The sequence below is a fragment of the Cottoperca gobio genome, chromosome 8, assembly GCF_900634415.1.
Source record: "Cottoperca gobio chromosome 8, fCotGob3.1, whole genome shotgun sequence".
Taxonomy (NCBI): Eukaryota; Metazoa; Chordata; class Actinopteri; order Perciformes; family Bovichtidae; genus Cottoperca; species Cottoperca gobio.
Window position 1 is genome coordinate 15,727,884 of NC_041362.1, and position 18,286 is coordinate 15,746,169.

Sequence of the window (18,286 nt, forward strand, 5' to 3'; positions counted from 1 at the left end):
TTGAAAACAAATGAGTAAGTAACTAATATGAAGTAGCCTTAAAGTGACATAGCATAATAAGGCAATGGGTCCTCTGTCAAATCGAAATAAAATAAAATATATATATATATATATATATATATATATATATATATATTATATATATATATATATATATATATATATATATATATATATATTTGTTAGCCAAATACAGTCATCGCCTGGATAATGTGGTTTTGCCTGCTCTGTGGTTATGGGGCTATTGTGGAGTTAGTCAGCTCCATAACTTCCTCGTAGTGACGACGGAACTAAAGTGTTGGTCATGTGATTCCTGTCAGGACGAGATTAGCCATCGCACTGTTTACCTTTCGCTGCTGACGGAAGTAGCAGAGGAATGCTCGACTTTCTCACAACATGTACTCTCACGGCTCAGAGAGTTTAATTAAACAAGCAAGGTAATAATGTAAAACAGCCATTTTGATCTCTTCCGCGTTGTTTACACACACCGTGCTAACATTTCCTCTACTAAGCTAACTAGGCTAAAGCTAGATAGCCTGTCAAAACCTTACTGTGTTTTTTTTTTACATACACTTTTAATGTTTACGTTCATTAAGCGTTACTTGTAACTTGTTTGTCACATACAGGCTAACAATTGATTTCATTATAGCGCCTGTTGTGTTTTTAGTAGTTATTTACTGTAACGTTAAATTATCATAGACGTTTAAAACCGTTGCTTGTTCGTGAGAATGTAACCGACAGTATTGGAATTTGCTGTTAGTTTTTACAGGTAAACGCCCTAAAGGATGCTCAGTTATCAATTAATATTGTGTCAATCGATCAGGGGGCAAAATATAAGTCTCGAAGGACTTTACAGCGACCAAAGCTGATGCGCTGTGTGTCATTCCTAGGGAGATTCAGGAGCCTGAGCTGCAGAAGTTTCACAGCAGATTAGGGAAGCTGCTCCAGGGGAAGGAGCTTGGTCACGAGACTGTCGACTCCCTACAGAGGCTGCACCTCATCCTCTCTGCCACCAAGTACACCCGGGCGTAAGAGCTCAAACCTACACCTCACATACACCATGCACGTACCTCTGCCCAGTCCTCATTCATTTCAACTTGCTCAATCATTTTCAAAATCCCTCGTCCTCCCCTCTCCCTTTCCTCTGATTTACTATCTGTGATCTCACCTGCTCAGACACAAAGAACCACAATGTTAAGCTTCACCTTCACATTAATCAATATGTTTCTTCTATTTCTGCTTCAAACTCTCTAATATTCAGTATGAGTTTTTATCATACTAAAGGTTGCCTCCAGAGCTTCAGAAGAGGGTTCAATCGCTCCTCTCGTCACCTGCGGAGCAGTTTCAGGTGCTGAGCTCAGCTGTGCTCAGAGAGACACTGCCCCTCTCTGATCAGAAAGAGAACTACATCCAGGAGAACACCAGCCAGCTGAACAGCCATGTAGCTGCCCTGCTGCTCTCTCAGGTGTGCAGTAATGCATATGTCGTGTTCGGCTTCACCCGTATTCATTTTGAGACACATACATGAGATTCTAAGAGGCTGTTTGTTGCCTCCTAAATTGTTGGTGCATAATCAGACAACACAGTGTTCTATAAGTTACAAGAGTACAACGTACTGTAGTTTGTTTTGGGTTGTGTTAAGGTATAGAATTTTAGAAGAAATATCTTGATGGCAATGAAAATTCACGCACAATATTCATGGATTTACCATTCACATTAATACATAAAGGATCTTGTTTTGTTTTCAAGTTACCTAAACACTCTCGCTTGCAAAATTACACCCCAACAGGCTGGATCCAGGGCGGATGTGACGTCTCTCTGCGCTCAGCTCCTTCGTAGTCTGGAAAGCCGACAATCAGAGGGGCCGGCCAACTCGCTCACACACACCCTTCCCATCCTCAACACTATCCTCACACACAGCCCCGAGTGCCTCACTGAAGGTAACAGACAAAGAGTGGGGGCACATTTTCAATCTAAAGCAAAGAAAAAATATGAAATTAAAGTAGTCATCTAATCAGTGGTCACGTGAATCGGGATTCTTTCTCCTCTCCACCTAACTTACAGATCACGTGACCCTCCTGAGTAAAAAGCTTGTCGATTGGTTGCGTTATGCGAGCATCACTCAGGGAGGCAGTACGTCTTCAGGAGGATTCTTCACAGGGCCCAGGTCCCGTCAGGTAAGCAAGCAAGCAAAGCAAAACTTTATTTATTAGGCACATTTCATTCCAGGTGGAAGCACAATGTGGCGCACAACGCTACTGAAGTTGCAGGCACAGACAGATAGAGTAAAGATAAAACATTACAGATGAGTAAACACAATTAATACAGACATACATGGGAGTTAAAACCATTAAGAAGTAGGAATAAACATTTAAATAATTCAGACCAGCAACCGGCCAGTAAGAATTAATAATTAATAACTTTAATTCTGTTCCATGCTTCTGAGTATGTTACAATGCGATTTAAAGATGGGAAAAGGTATATCCCAAGATACTTAAAGTGCTGGACAACTGGGACATTGGGTGGCAATTGAATCATTCGAGCTGTCTCGTTTAGGGGCAAGAGGGCAGATTTAGACCAATGAATAGCAAAGCCAGAGAGACAACCAAACTCCTCACAAATAGATAATAATTCAGGTATAGATTGAGTCGGACTTTCCATGAAAACCAGAATATCATCCACTTGGTGGGGAGTGTCATGAACAGAGATCGCGTGTACATTAGAAGATTGCCTTATCATTTGGGCTAGAGGTTCAAGGGAGAGTGCAAAAAGCTGAGCTGGGTCAGTGGACATCCCTGGCGGGAAGATCTAGATACAGGGATTAGTGCGGAGGATAACTGCCCAGTGAGCACCAGAGCTGAGGGATTAGAGTACAGCACCTTGACCATATGTATAAAGCCATTACCAAAACCCATTTTCTCCAGCACAGACCACAGAAAGGACCATTCTAGTCTGTCAAAGGCTTCCATTGCATCAAGAGACAGCACTGCTGTCGGGTCTTTTTTGTCTACTGAAGCATCTATTATATGGAGAAGACGTGTAACATTATCAGCAGCTAGCCTTGACTTTATAAACCCCGTCTGATCACAGTTAATCAATGTTGGCATATAATCCTGAATGCGGCTGGCAAGCACCTTTGCAAACATTTTAAGATCTGAATTTAATAAACTTAGTGGCCTATAACTAGCACAATCTGTCGGGTCCTTATCCTTCTTTAAGAGTAAGGACATCAGGGCTATGTTCACATCCCTCGAAAAACTGCCCTTATCTATCGAATCCATTATCATGTCCAAAAGTAGTGGACCCAGTTTATCCCAAAATGCCACATAACACTCTGGAGGTATCCCATCTAAACCTGGTGATTTGTTTCATTGCATGTTGCATACTGCATCTTTTAACTCCTCTAAGGAAATTGTATCATCAAGATGGGTAGAGTCAGTGACTGTAAGCTGTGGTAAGTCTAGCTGACCAAGAAAGGCATCACTTCTATTCTTGTCCAACTGAACCTCTGACTTATAGAAATTGGAATAAAAGGTGCGAAAAGTCTCATTTATTTGCTTTGGCTCAGTTGTGACATTACCATTCAAAGATTTAATGGAGGGAATATCTGAGAAGTGCTCACTAGACCTGATCTTTGAAGCCAAGAGGTGACTGGGCCTAGACCCGTGGAAGTAATAACGCTGCCTAACCCTATGTATTAGAAATTCTGATCTTTGCTTCAAAATATCATTTATTTATTTATTTTTGACAAGTTCACGTTTAGATGCCGTTTGTTTCGAGTAATTATTTAGCAAAATGGAGTCTAGATTAGCAAACTCTGCTTCCAGAGCCCGTAATCTGACGGATCTATCCTTACATACATTTGAAGAGATATTGTGTTGCTCCTTATAAAGCCTTTGACTGCATCCCATAGTATTCTAGGGTCCTCAACTGAACCTATATGTATGTCTAAGAATACAATTAAAGTTGAGTTACAAACAATAAAAGAAGTAACGATAAATAATAATTAAGACCGGCAACGCAGAGTACTGACACTCCACTTCCATATTTGTGTCTTTCAGTTTTCTTTACCTCTTTATTGTTTATATTTTGTGTTCGTGTGTTTTATCAGCCGGTGCCTACAGCAGAGCTGGACGGGACGGTGTCGGGGGATTTCTTCACCGTGCTGTGTGTGGGCCAGGGCTTCACTGAGGACCAGTGGATGAACGTCTACTCCTTTTCCATGCTTCGCCATTGGCTCCTCACCTACCACTTCGTTTCCAACGGCAACAGCACAGCTGATACTGGTATGACCTCCCCACCAATTAAAACCACCACATTTTGCCTTCCCGTGCCAGAGAGGCTCATTGCTTCATGTCATAGCTGCAAAGAACATCAGCCTCAACGTGTCCACTTCGAAGGCTGTAATTCATTCACGTCTCAGATGACCTGCTCTGTGTTTTCATCATCTCCAGCACACAGGCTGCAGCTCAGCCTCTCCTTCTCCCTCTCCCACTCCTTTTCTAATGGTAAGACATGCCAGTATGTGGACCTTCCCTGCATGCACGTGCATCTAAGAAGCTCTTCTGCTTTAACTCTCGGGGGTCGACTCACAACACTCTGACATGATCATGACTCACACTTGATCTAACAAACTGTCTCACCAGGAATCTGAACCACTCTCTCACTGGTGCGTGCACCTTTTAACCCTTCCTTTAATCGCCGCGTGAGTCTGTAATCATAAATGAATCGATGAACGACTGAGAAGCTTCTCTGACATATTCATTCATATTACTATACTAACCAAACATTTACCTTTGAGCTCCCGTATGAGGAGAAAGCCAGATTCTGCCTTTTAATGAGTTTGATATAAATGTGGAATTTCTTTAAATTCTGGTTAATTTGACAGCTTTGGCCTTTTTCTATGCTGTGTTATACTTGTGATCTTTTTAAAGGGGTCAACCTGCTTGTCTCTCAACCTTTCTATTCATCTCTGATCCAAACCTAAACAGCAAGCTTGAATATAAAGCGTTATTAAGTTTCTGCTTGAATAAAAATGCTAAACCTTGTCATTAAATCACATAGTTGCAGATCATCTTTTGCTGCTGCTGGTGGAGTAAATTAAAAGTGTTTTTGTAAATCAAGTCGTGAACTCCATAAATGAAAACCTCTCCAATGATTATAACTCCTGCTCTCTGGCGTTGTTTGGCAACAAGCAGTCTGAGAATACATCACGGGGAATGTGATTATGATAAATCATCATTTGTTCCAGATTTTTTTTTAAGTCTTGACCTCTCGTTCCTGACATCCCGTGTTGCAGATGACCGATCGGAGGTGGACGGATCAGTGGTTTCCATGGTTTCTGCGACTTCCTCCTCCAGCCGATTGCTGCCTCCAAAGGAGCGTGTGAGAGAGAAGGCGTTTCAGTACTGCCAACGCCTCATCGAACAGAGCGACCGCAGTGAGTGTGTGTGTGTGTGTGTGTGTGTGTGTGTGTGTGTGTGTGTGTGTGTGTGTGTGTGTGTGTGTGTGTGTGTGTGTGTGTGGGTGTGTAGTGTGTGTGTGTAGTGTGTGTAGTGTGTGTAAGAGGAAAGTAAGTTGTGTAGTTGTAAATCCAGAATTTGAATAAAAAGATTCCATGTTAGGTTTTCTTCTATTCGTTTCTATCTGTACGTGATATCTTACTCTGTGTAAGTGTACAGCTGTGATGTGTATTCTTCTCTTTGTCTCAGAGGCTCACAAAAGGACAGATACAGACCTGCAGAAAGCGGTGAGCCCCTGTATACATTTATTAGCACTATTGGAACATTGTTTCAATGGAGGGGGGGGTAATATTTACGAGAAAGAAACTCAGAATTTACAAGATTATAATCCTACATTCACAAGAAAAGGATGTTACTGAGATTAAAATCACAGATTTCTAAGAAAGAAACTTGAATATTATCTGAGATTATAAAGTCACAAATATACGAGAGACAAGGTCATAAATTCACGGGTTAAATTGGTAAATATTCCAAGAAAAAATCATTTGTTGTTGTAAATTTGTGATTTATTTTATTGTTAAATTAGCACTTTAATTTGGGAAATTCTGAGCTTTCATTTTTAATAATATCCCCCCTTCGGCGATTCTATAATTTGTATTTATTTTCTTACCTGCAATAGCCCTAATGCGCCGTATAGTTAATTCATACACACATACTGGTTCTGTTTCTGGTACAAACAAGCCTCCTGCATGTCTTCCTCGTCTTATCCACTACGTATAGTTTATGGACACAAATACATTTCAAACACCTTGTATTGACACAAGCTGACCTTACTAATATTAAGGAAAGATAGATAACTTTCTGTTTGGTGTATTTTTCTCCCTTCCAGTACATTAGTAATAATAACAGTCAGTAGTGCAGAATGATGTATATAGCACTTCTCAACTCTTCGTAATCTGGGGAAGAATATCCTACGCTACTGTATGACTAGTTCAAACACTTACATATGTGACAGCCAAATATAAATTCATGCCATTTATCTGAGATCAAAAAACCATTGTGGGAAATGGAGGACATTTCTAATTAGAAACATTTAGTAAAAACAGAGTTTTTGTGAATGAAGACTGACACAGAAGAAAAAGACACAACCTTCACATTTCTTCTTGTAATTCAAGCAACACCGTAAACCAGATTGCATGCGTCTGTCCTGTCTCCTCTCCTAGTGTCTGGTGGAGGCGGTGTGTATCCTGGACTGTGTGTGTGAAGAGGACGCCTCGCTGGTCTACCGAACGTTCCCGTGCATTAAGGCGCTCTTCGGTCGGCTCAGCTCAGACCTGTCGTTTGCCAGAGTCCTGCTGCCCATAGCTCAGTTCTACCTCAACCATGGTGTGTGTACACATCACATGCGTCTCTCTCTGTCTCCACATCACATATGTACAAAAGCATAAATATGGATTCATGCATATCATTTCTTTCACACTGAAGTAGTAGCTAGTTTCACTTAGATGGAAAGTATTTTTCTACAGGCAAAACATTTTTTTCATGCACTGATAACATGTCATCTGGAAAGCAAACATCCAAAATACACATCGAGGGGTTTTCTTTTACTAACTTTGTCTTTTTGCTTTTTGTAGATTTCTCGTAAATTCAGCAAAAGTTTTCTCAAAATGAGTTATTTTCTCGTACTCTGAGGCAGAAATCTCCACTTTAGTAGCACTTCCATGCACCAAAATCTCCAGTTTCATTCCTATTTATAGTCTGAGGGGTTTGTTCATATATCATTCACAGCCTCATATAACATTTTATTCCTAAAAATGGAATGGATTTAGTTTATTGTTGTCGGCAGTATTTTCTGATTTATGGGGCGATACAAAGACATAGCAAACATTCCCTCTGTTAAAACCTTTGACTCTAATATGTCAACAAGATGAAACAAGAACTTTGAACCTGCTTTATCCAACATTCATATTTCTGTATTCAAAGCAGCACATATTTCATAAGATGATGCCTCATTTGCATCTTTAAACATAACATTTCAAAACACTTGATTAGTCTTAATGTAAGTAATCAACAGGGAAAGTTTCATGCTGATTTATATTAGTTGAATCTTTTATTCACCTTGAACGTGTCTAGGCGAGATGGCTGCAGTGGACTGTGAGAGTGTGTGGAAGCTGGTGTTTGACCGTTTCCCTGCCGAGCTGTTCAACGACCACTTCCTGGCACACGAGCTTCTACGCTTCCTTCGACTGAACCTCGAGAGCCTGCAGCTCCGAGTCCCACAGTACACCCGCTCCTTCCCAAACCTGCTGAAGGTGAGAAAACAGAGATCCCTTTGGTCTGTTGTGTTCTCTACACACAGCTACTGCAGGCTGGTGAGGAGAACATGTTGTACCAAGTGATACACAAGCTTCCTGCTTTCTGCTCTGTGTTTCTGAAGTTCTTAGCGTGGGACAGCCCGGCGGTGGTGGATGACTTTGTGGATCTGCTGCCCTCTCTGGTGACGGCAGGAACTGCAGTGGAGCTTCTCCACACTCTCCTGGACCTGCCCTGTCTGTCTGCCACACTGGTCTTGCAAGTCAGGTGCGCGCACACGTCAGAACAAAACTCAACTCAACTTTATTTTTTCATACAGCTACCATTGATAAAAAATAGTTTAAATCCCAATGATTGAAGCCTAACAATTAAGGCTATAACATTGCTCCAAATTAAATGCCAGATTAAAAACATAGGTCTGTATAAACTGCCTACCAGACTGATTTGACTATGTAACATGATATGCTCACCACCGTCTTACTAGGTTTTTTCTGTTTGTGCTGCAGGTCAACTAGTTTGCCCATCTCTGAGCCCGGCGGGCGCGGCCTTCTTTCACTTGATGCATTTCGAAGCCCATCTTTCCGAGGGCTTTTCCTCTTCCTGCTCCGAGGGGAAGCAGGCGCAGGTAATCAAAGTCACACAATTAAAGGAATATTATGTTGGGAAATATGCGTATTTTCTTCCATGATGTGACGTGTTAATCAATGATCTTTCAAGGTGCTGGTAGGCAGATTTATTTAACCTTTAGACAGGCTAGCTGTTTCACCCTCTTTATGCTACGCTAGGCTAACCAGCTGCTACTTGTAGTTCATCTACTACTGCTCATCTAACTGTCGACTATTCCATTAAATACGCTGGTTTTAGAATATGTTACTAAAATATTTGTATTCATGCCACAGTGAACATTTATAATACATGTCATGTATTTGTTGTAGATTAGCTCTGACATAACACAGTGCACAGTGGTTGTTAAGACTGTCGTCGTTATGAGTTGCTGAAGGGAAGCGGTCTTTGTTCTGGAAACACAGCTAATTGAATCCCTTTTCTCTCTCCCTCCACAGGTGACACAATTGACCGACTGAGCACGCTCCATGAGCTGCTGGCTGAGACTGCTAATTGGCCGAGAGTTGTTCAGTGTGCGCAGACTGTCCCTATGCTGTTGCACATTTTTTTCAACACAGTTATTACGGTGAAGAGATTCAATGTTCTTTACAAATTCAACTGCACATTAGTCTGAAGAGATTTATTTAGTTTGTTTTGCATTTCAAGAATAAACTCAAAAAATGTTGAGAATAAGGAAGAATGTTCCGTATTAGTGTCGGGCATCAGAACACAATTATCAGAGGAGGAAATATGTTTTTCTTTTTGTTGTGTTATGTTGAGAATAAACAACAAACATTTGAAACAACAATTTATTTATTGTATGTTTCTGTTTTCTAGGTAGCTGATGAGAAGCTTTTAGCCCACTTGGTTCTGGTGATGCTGGAGAGAAGCAGCCTCCTCCTCAACATCCCGAAGTACAATAAAGAGATCCACAGGTACACACGTACGCACACACACACGCACGCACACACACACACACACACACACACACACACACACAGTGGAACTGAAGTGTTTCTGTGCTGTGTGTCTTCATCCTGATCTCACTCCCTCCCACACTCTCTCTCTCTCACTCACACTCTTTCTCTCACTCTCACTCTATCTCTCACACTCTTTCTCACTCTCTCTCTCACACTCTTTCTCTCTCACTCTCACTCACACTCTTTCTCTCTCTCTCTCTCTCTCTCTCTCTCTCTCACCCTCACTCTCTCTCACTCTCTTCTCTCTCTCTCACACTCTTTCTCTCACTCTCTCTCTCACACACACTCTCTCTCTCACACTCTCACTCTCTCTCACACTCTCTCCTCTCTCTCACTCTTTCTCTCTCTCTCACACACTCTCTCACACTTTCACTCTCTCCCACACTCTCTCTCTCTCACCCTCACTCTCTCTCACTCTCTTTCTCTCTCTCTCACACTCTTTCTCTCACTCTCTCTCTCACACACACTCTCTCTCACACACACTCTCTCTCTCACACTCTCACTCTCTCTCACTCTCTCTCTCTCACTCTCACTCTTTCTCTCTCTCTCACACTCTCACTCTCTCTCTCTCACTCTCTCTCTCACTCTCTCACCCTCACTCTCTCTCACTCTCTTTCTCTCTCTCTCACACTCTTTCTCTCATTCTCTCTCTCTCACACGCTCTCTCTCTCACCTCTCTCACTCTCTCACTCTCTCTCTCTCTCTCTCTCTCTCTCTCTCTCTCTCCTCTCTCTCTCTCTCTGTGTTTCTGCAGGGTGTTCAGCAGCCACCTGCTGAGGTTGTGCAAGCTCCACCCGTCTCTGGTAGTGGACCAGTCTCACGAGCTGCTGGAGTTTGCTGGAGCCACAGCCAACGTCTACAACAAAGAAGAAATCTACACACATGCGGTAATGAAACTGTGTGTGTCTACGTGAGACAGAGAGGAGGATCACGCTGATTTTAAGGATGATACTTTTTAGTTTCTCTATATTTTGGATTTAAATCTCAAGCTTTTCTCAAATCTCAGCATCCTTTCCCGTGTATTGAAATCTGGAGAAAAAAAACCTGATGCCAAGATAACATTGAACTTGTTTGACTTCCAGGTGTGGGTGCTGGGAGAGTACCTCTCTGTGTCATGTGACTCTCGCTGCTCTGTGAGTCTCATCACTTCCTGTTTTGAGGCATTGGAGGCAGTGCTGTTTGAGATCACGTCATCTGCCCCACCACCTGGAGCGGATTGCCCCGCCCCCAGAGTCGTCACCACTCTAATGAGCGCTCTGGCTAAGCTCGCGTCACGATCACATGACCTCATACCCAGGTGAAAGCCGTGCACAAACTACAAACTATTCGAAAGATATATGATATTTTATATCCAAAAGATCAGCCGTGAACTTCCCTTTAACATCATAATGTTGTTCAAAAACACTTTCTGTCCTTTATTCAACACCGTCCCTCAGGAACAGAGGGGAGTGTGTGCCTGTATTTCACATTGAACACTGAATCGGTCTTCCTGTTCGATCCTTTTCCTCTGGTCGTCCATCACAAGCTCAGGGCTTTAGCTGATTGTCATTGCACCATGTGACCACGTTGAATCATACATGTCGATATAGTGATAACTTAAAAAAATACACTTAATGTCTTTTATTAACTTGACTGGTCGGCGGAGACGTTCAACCACGAGGCGCTAATTCTATAAATCCCTCATACAGGCTGTATGTAATGTGTAACTGTGTGTTTATTTCTATTTTAGGGTGTCTCTGTTCCTCTCCAAGCTAAGAACAGTAACCAGAGGCGGGCCAGTTGCCTGGTGCTCCGATGAAGAGGACCTTGTTGCCATAGTAATGCGAGGTGAGGAGTTATGGTCGCTGCTGAAGGCCCCCGGTGTGGCTCAGAGCGTCCTGACCCCACCTCCACATGTCACCACACCCCAGTGGCACAGAGACACCAACGTGGCCATGCCCCTGCGACTGCGAGCCCTCACCAACCTCACACACTCACACTGACACGCACACACACTCACACTCACACTGACACGCACACACACACACACACACACACACACACACACACACACACACACGGACATGCAAACCAAACATCATCGCTTTGGACTTCGCTCTTGGAGAATCCCCTCATTAAATCTTGTTCGATCTTTGCACATTATCTTTGTAAATAAATTAATTGCTTGATTGAAACTTGACGTGATGAAGCTGTTTTAGCGTCCACAGAATACACAGAGCCGTCCCAGTGTAATATAGAGTCTCTTCTTTAATACACTGAAAAATAATTTTTTTACAAAATAGATCATCTGATTGAAAAAAGAACTCATTTCCTGAGTAAGTGTTCTGTTCTTCTGTAATAACAGGAACAGTTTAACTACCAGACGTTAGGGGAAACCTGCAAGTGTGATGTATACAGTGCTTGAAGCAGTATAAAACATAGAAACTGTAAGAGTTCAAATGGAATATAACATGCCCGTGTGTTAATTCTGAGGATTTTAGGAAGTTCTACTTCTATAAACGCTGTCGCTGATGGAAAAGTGCTCGAGGATAAGAGTGCATCGCTTAAACAAAACAAATGGCAATCATCGTCCTCTAGATAATCAAACAGCCTCGACATTCTTTGTGAATTTAACATTTGACCCAGAATACGGTTAGTGTTAGATTAGCTGTAGATTATGATTTTGAGGCAGATTTAAGATTAATGTAAATCACCACAGAATCATTCGGGTCAGTTCTACTGAAGCCGTCATCCTCAACAGTCGACCTTTATCTGGAATTAAAGGGTCAACAGTCATGTCAGTGTGGCACAGCTGATACATGATGACATTCAGTCTGTCTGCAGATTGCTAAATGCAGTCAATGAATGAATCCAACGTGTGTTTATTGTAGTGCCAACTCTATATTTCGAATTTTGACGCTGTGCAAAATGGACAAAACAAAAATAAAGTTAGGTTGGCACCAATATAAAGGAATGCCTCTGTGGTACATGTTGGCACATCACTTATTGTTGGAATATGGAAAGAGTGGAGTTTACTAGCATAGCTGGGCAGGTGTCACAGACTGTATGTCGTCAGTTCTGCTATAAGGACGAGTGATTAAAGGAGTAGTTCAACATTTTATGCGCTTATTTGCATTTTTTGCGATAATTGAGAAATAGATGGAAAAGTTGATACTCCTCATATCTATACGGTAAATATGAATTATGTCACAAATGTATGACTTTTTTCAAATTTAATTTGTAATTCTATCTCGTAAATCTACAACTTTAATCTTGGAAATTTGTGTTTTTTTCTCATAATATTACGTCCCTCCTCTGGATCTCATTTGTTATTATATGTTACCTACAGTGGTCCTAAGACGCCGTTGTTCAAAGGAGACAAAAGGTTATAATTAGTGAGCTTTAGTGCTGGTTGGCAGTTTTTGTCGACTTTCTCTGCAAGAAAGTGAATAATCACATTTGTTAATTGTCAAACAATTCCTTTAACTGAACATTGGTCATCTAAACTTTCTGGCACATTATATGTTGCCAAATTTGTGCAAACATATCCCATGAGGTGATGAACACAAATGACGATTCATACCCAGCAGCAGCGTACAGCATAATAAGAATCTTATTTTTGGTCCAGTCAGGCTGAATGTCCGCTGTCTAAAGACTGTAACAATTAGCATGTTGACTTTTAGTGTTTGGCCCCAACGCAGTCAGTGCTGACGGTCAGATCCCCTCAGCACCATCTCTCCAGCTGTAGCCTCAGGAGGCAGGTTAGTTGAAGTCAACACTCAGTGGTCTCATGGCTAAAATGTACTTTCCCCAGTCACGTCACGTGGTGTGGAACCATGTGATCTCAGGGGGGAGCGGCCAGTCACCTCGACGTCTGCAGCGGTGGCCCGGGTAAGTACAGGTACCTCCAGATGGCGTAATAATGAATGCACGCCCCTGCTGCGACGAAAAGATGCCAGATGGCGTGGGCGAAAGGGACGAGGCCGTCGCTCTTGAAGAAGACTACGCCCACCACATAGAAGACGCCTCCCACTGCCAGCTCGCACACACCGGCACGCTCCACCTGAAACAGTTCAATAGTCATATAAGTGAAGAGTGAGTAGAGAGAGAGAGAATGTACCGCTCAAGAACACCTTGTTTTGCTAGAGCATGTTTAATTAAATTAATTTCAAGTTGTTATTATGTAGCTACAAAACAAATAACAACAATAATAGGGACCCCTATAAATACAATATATTGTAGGAAGAAGAGCGATGATGAATCAGTTGTTTTAGTGTCTGGACCTATCAGAGATTGTGTGTTAGGAATTAGAAATGTTAAATACTGAGTGTTTTACATGTTGCTGACCATTTTCCTAAAGCGTAAAGCTTTTGGTTTAATCCAAATGTGAATTAATCTGCAACAGGAAACATCCATCCATCGTCTATCCGCTTATCCGGGGTCGGGTCACGGGGGCAGCAGCTCCAGTAAGGAACCCCAAACTTCCCTTCTCCGGGCCACATCCGCCAGCTCCGACTGGGGGATCCCGAGGCGTTCCCAGTGAGGAGATATAATCTCTTAAATTCTTCAATTAAGTTAGCAACAGGACTTCAGAGCCCATCAGCCTTAGTAAATGATCTTGACTTATTTTTATTATACACTTATGATCCATTATTAGGTTCTCTGGCACAAACTAAAACCTTCGGAGAGTCAGTCTGCCTGAGGATCTGAGAGCTGCTGGAAGAGTTCAAATCTTTAAACGTAAACCTCAAACCTACATATTCAGCCAGGCTTTGATTAGGAATGACACACACAATAGACATTATTTTATTTACTTATTTTATTGTATTTAAGCCATAACATTGTATTTGTTTTCTAGTTTATTGTTATTTTATTATTCCCTTACTTTATTGTATATAAGTTGTACATTTGTATTCTATTTTATTGTTATTTTAGAATCTATTTTATGCTGCTTTACTACCATTACTGTTATTATAGCTTTCAAATCTATTTAAAAATGTTTCAATCTCGCATTATGGATTTGTTTTGTTGTTTCCAGTCTAGTCTTTTTATGTTCTGCTTGTCAGTCATCTGTGAAGCACTTTGAACGGCACTTACTGTTATTAAAGTTGGTTGATATTAAAAATGTACAGTAGAAATGAATGGCCGAGAGGCTGAGAGCCACAGACAGGGTAGAAAAGTAACGAGAAGGAGTAAAGCATAACAATATATACAATATGTATTATAATACAACCTCATATCTGAGAGGAAGTCAATCTAAAAGCAGTCAGGCAGTCTCATTACAGTAACTCCATGTGTTTTGTAGGTGATGGGTTAAAACAAACTGAACCACCTGTTTGGTTCTTTAAATACTGACAGTGTCTGATTCCCACACAATAGCAGGAAGTCTGCTGCAGCGGAAGAGAGCTCACAGAAGAGAGCTTATTCTTTTCCTCAGGAGCCGAGAATAAATACTCATAAACCTTTGTGCTTCGTGCTCACCATAGACAGGATGACCAACGCAGGAACAACCCCCATGGCCACATATCCAAACAACTCCACCAGCTTGTATCTGCAGGTTTAAAAAAAAACAAACAGACGACGTGTAAATCTAACACCTCCGATCTTCTATGTAATTGTTTCTGCTTAAAACAGCAGCCCAGTGTTTGCTGTAAACACTTGAGGGCGGGGTTTCAGGTTAATTGTGTCAAACCGGGACACGGAGCAGAGGGACACAAAGACGGACTGTGTTACCTCTCGTGGAAAAAGAAGACATACATGGATCCTACACAAGCCATGACCCATATCAGCCAGCGCATGTGGCACGAGAAGGGGCCCAGCTCCCTCAGCATCAACCTGGGGAGACACATCACTACCATCACTATTTTACCCAGCAACGTTATCCACCTGACTGCATGTCATCTGTGACTCACCAGGGAGAGTAGGAGGCAGCGATGAAGAAGTAGATGGCCATTCTGTCACACATGTGGAAATGCTGCTCCACCTTCCTACACACAGACGGACAGAAGGAGAAATAAGAGATCCTTACAACTTTTATCTCATTCTTAACCCACAGTCCTTAAACTATACATACTATAAATCACTACTAAGAAAACAATTCAGTTACGTAGGAAGCTTTACACAGTGCTGAAGTTTGTTTGGCAGCTCTCACATTTCAGAAGGCAAATTTGGTTGTTGGGAAAACACGCACGTGCAAATGCAAACTTCCCCTGACCCTGACCTTCAACATGTAAAACAATGCTCGTCGTGTCTTTTCTGACGATCTTGTGTGATACACAGAGGAGTTGGAATCTATTCACCACCGTCGTAGTTCAATATGATAATAAAACCACAATAAGTTTTACACAGGCTTTTCATGGTACGAGTAGCTCTGACGTAAAAGAGTTTTACAATAAATAAATATATAATTAGTCGAGTCCTGTTTGTTTTGTTTGTCTGCTCAGTAGGATTACAGAAGAGCTACGGGCTAATTATCATGAAACATGGTGTAAGTGTGAAGCATGGGCCAAAGAAGAACCCATTTCATTTTGGAGTGGATCCAAATCACGGGACAGATATTCACATTATTTTTCACTTGTGGAAAAGGTCTTTAAAGCCGGGTTAATCAAACGATCAAGAGCTGTTGTTGTAGAAACAAGTCCATAATCTTAAACCTGCGTAAGTACAGGGTTGTTCACAGAAGCTGGATCATTAACTGGATGTTTTATGGTGACACAAACATAGGTAATAAAGAGTTAAATACCTATACTTGATCCAGTACTCAACATCAATCAAGAATAAACGTTCAACCTCAAACCTGATTCAGAATGTGATACAGTGAAGAAAAAGGCATCACCTCAACTAAAAGTGTACGACTGTTGTATTAAAGTAAGGAGATAATCAACATAATGTCAGTCTGATAACATAACATTTCAAGAACATGGCTTTCTGAGATATATTTTTAATGATTAAAGATTTTAAAATGTTGTAGGACAAGTGACTGAATGTGGAAATTCAAAGTGTTAATCTTTGAAGAGTTCTTTTTAAGTGAGAGTGTGTTTGACTGTTAATATTTAAGCAAAGGTTTTGTAGAGTGTGTGAGTAGAAGATGATGTGAAATATTTTCATTACTAAGCCACATCTGTTGTTTGCTCTCTGGCCTTCTGGCTCTGTCTTAATTAACAAACTGTATGTCAGAGTGTGCAGCACATAAACACACACATGCACATCTGCAAAATCCCTAGCAGCGTTTTTCACACACACACACACACACACACACACACAACACACACACACACACACACACACACACACACACACACACACACACACACACCGGAGGTGGCTGATTTTCCAGGCAGCGGTGTGGAAGAGTGTTGAGGTGACAAACAGGCCAGTGAGACCGCTGCCATAGAGCCAGGCAGCCAGACGATGCCATTGGTCCAAAGACAGGAAGTAGAGCACAGACCCGCCCACCAGACTGGGGAGGATCCATAACTACAACAGATCAGAAAGAGACAGTTTCTCATTATTTTATCATGATGCACACACTGAATTGTACATTGCCTATAAGACTTTTGTGCATGTGAACTTTAAAAAGTTCACATTTCTCAAAAGTGTATTAAAAATAAATGTAAAAAATGTAGTATTTGCAACCAATAGGAATGTACCAGCCTCTTCTGGGGAAATGATATGGCATGTGTCCTAAAATGTCTTCCTGACATTGTAAACATTCCTCTCTCTCTTTGAATCCTTGAGAAACAGCTGCAATTTGGTTGATAGGCTGGTACGTTATTAGTACTTTATTAGTTACACCTCAGTTGAGGTTCCAAGCGAGCTGAGCCGATACTAGAAGGTGGAATTAAAACCCTGCGGACCACTGACTGGTCAGAGAGAATCGTCACGGGACATCCTGCACAAACCCACGTTTTTTAAGCAGCCCGCAAAACTATGATGTGTTTCCTCACAGATTCAGCAAGTGTCGCATTGAAGATGATGTCATGGCAGTTTCACACACATCGCTATCAGCTGAGAATCTCACCTACACTGAGGGGGAACTATCTGCAGTGGAGAACAAAATAAAGAAAAGGATCTGGTACCAAAAGTGAGTCCAGTCGAGCCAGAACCATGCATTGAACTCAAGGCATAACTATAAGGTCAATAGCAGCACTACAAACTGGAAACACATCCCACCTACCAGGATCTCTAAAGCTCACCAATTAACATGTGATATCTATCTTGTATGTTTATTAAGTTTTTTAAAAGTGTAAAAATGTCAATTTGCTGTTTTGTAGTATGTAGTAAATGGATTTTGTTTCCAGTCTGTATGCTAAGATAACCAGCTGCTGGCTGTAGCTTCATATTTAACATACTGGCATGAGAGCGGTGTCAATCTTCTCTTCTAACTCTTGGCCAGAAAGCAAATAAGTGTATATCCCAAAATGTCAAACTATTCCTTCAACTGATTCTGTATCTAACAAAATATGATGATGATATTTGATATTTATGGGATACACTGCCCTGCAAAATGGCGTGGTAGCTGGCTGAATGAATGAAGTATCAGAAAACCGCGGCCCATTTAAGGCTTTACAGTATGGCCATGTTTCCTCTCTGTATTCTTTCATGTCTCTCCGTCTGTTTCATTCAGTGTCTGTCTTGTTCTGTCGGAAGTGCACAGGGATTACAGCAGATTAGAGAAAAATACAGGCTGAATCACAGATTATAGCCTCTATGGCAAGGCCAGCAATCCTCTGTATTCCGCCTCATTCCTTGCAATCCTCTCCATCTTTTCAGAGGCTTCTCTGAACTGACAAAGTAACTACACACAGAAAGCACAGCGACAGTGTGAGAAAGAGAGAGTAAAGCAGAAAATATAAAGAAAAGCTTGCTTTTAGTCTGAAAGTGTGATTCTGTCGGTCTGTTGGTATTTGTTTGGCTCACCCCATGTGTGGCACAGTTTGCAGCATGTTC

The 18,286-nt window shown here is 41.6% G+C and overlaps 2 protein-coding genes across 7 annotated transcripts in view; one reads left to right on the forward strand and one right to left on the reverse strand.

Annotated features, from left to right (window-relative positions):
• The first annotated feature begins 291 nt into the window (after positions 1-291).
• On the forward strand, positions 292-11,532 carry ap5z1 (adaptor related protein complex 5 subunit zeta 1). 5 transcript variants are annotated; one of them, XM_029438485.1, is made up of 18 exons: positions 293-437; positions 891-1,028; positions 1,285-1,465; positions 1,790-1,940; positions 2,065-2,177; positions 4,112-4,286; positions 4,455-4,508; positions 5,252-5,440; positions 5,712-5,749; positions 6,686-6,848; positions 7,596-7,774; positions 7,900-8,042; positions 8,282-8,400; positions 8,837-8,964; positions 9,216-9,313; positions 10,113-10,245; positions 10,441-10,655; positions 11,088-11,532. In XM_029438485.1, exons 1-18 carry the CDS (start codon positions 397-399, stop codon positions 11,338-11,340), a joined length of 2,511 nt encoding a protein of 836 aa, XP_029294345.1. In that variant the 5' UTR covers positions 293-396; the 3' UTR covers positions 11,341-11,532. The 5 variants fall into 5 exon arrangements, with proteins under 5 accessions (XP_029294343.1, XP_029294345.1, XP_029294346.1 ...); XM_029438486.1 differs by having other exon boundaries at positions 5,300-5,440; XM_029438483.1 differs by having other exon boundaries at positions 292-437; positions 4,112-4,508.
• A 53-nt stretch (positions 11,533-11,585) lies between these two features.
• Positions 11,586-18,286, reverse strand: part of mmd2a (monocyte to macrophage differentiation-associated 2a) — an 11,315-nt gene continuing 4,614 nt past the window's right edge. Inside the window, exons 2-7 of one of the 2 annotated variants that reach the window (XM_029438536.1) lie at positions 18,257-18,286; positions 16,653-16,813; positions 15,250-15,324; positions 15,071-15,172; positions 14,819-14,888; positions 11,586-13,400 (exon numbers count right to left, since the gene is read on the reverse strand). The exon at positions 18,257-18,286 is cut by the window's right edge and continues 52 nt beyond it. In XM_029438536.1, coding sequence (XP_029294396.1) covers positions 13,200-13,400; positions 14,819-14,888; positions 15,071-15,172; positions 15,250-15,324; positions 16,653-16,813; positions 18,257-18,286 — 639 coding nt within the window. In that variant the 3' untranslated portion in view covers positions 11,586-13,199. The remainder of the gene's footprint in view (positions 13,401-14,818; positions 14,889-15,070; positions 15,173-15,249; positions 15,325-16,652; positions 16,814-18,256) is intronic. The other variant, XM_029438537.1, reaches the window with a different exon arrangement.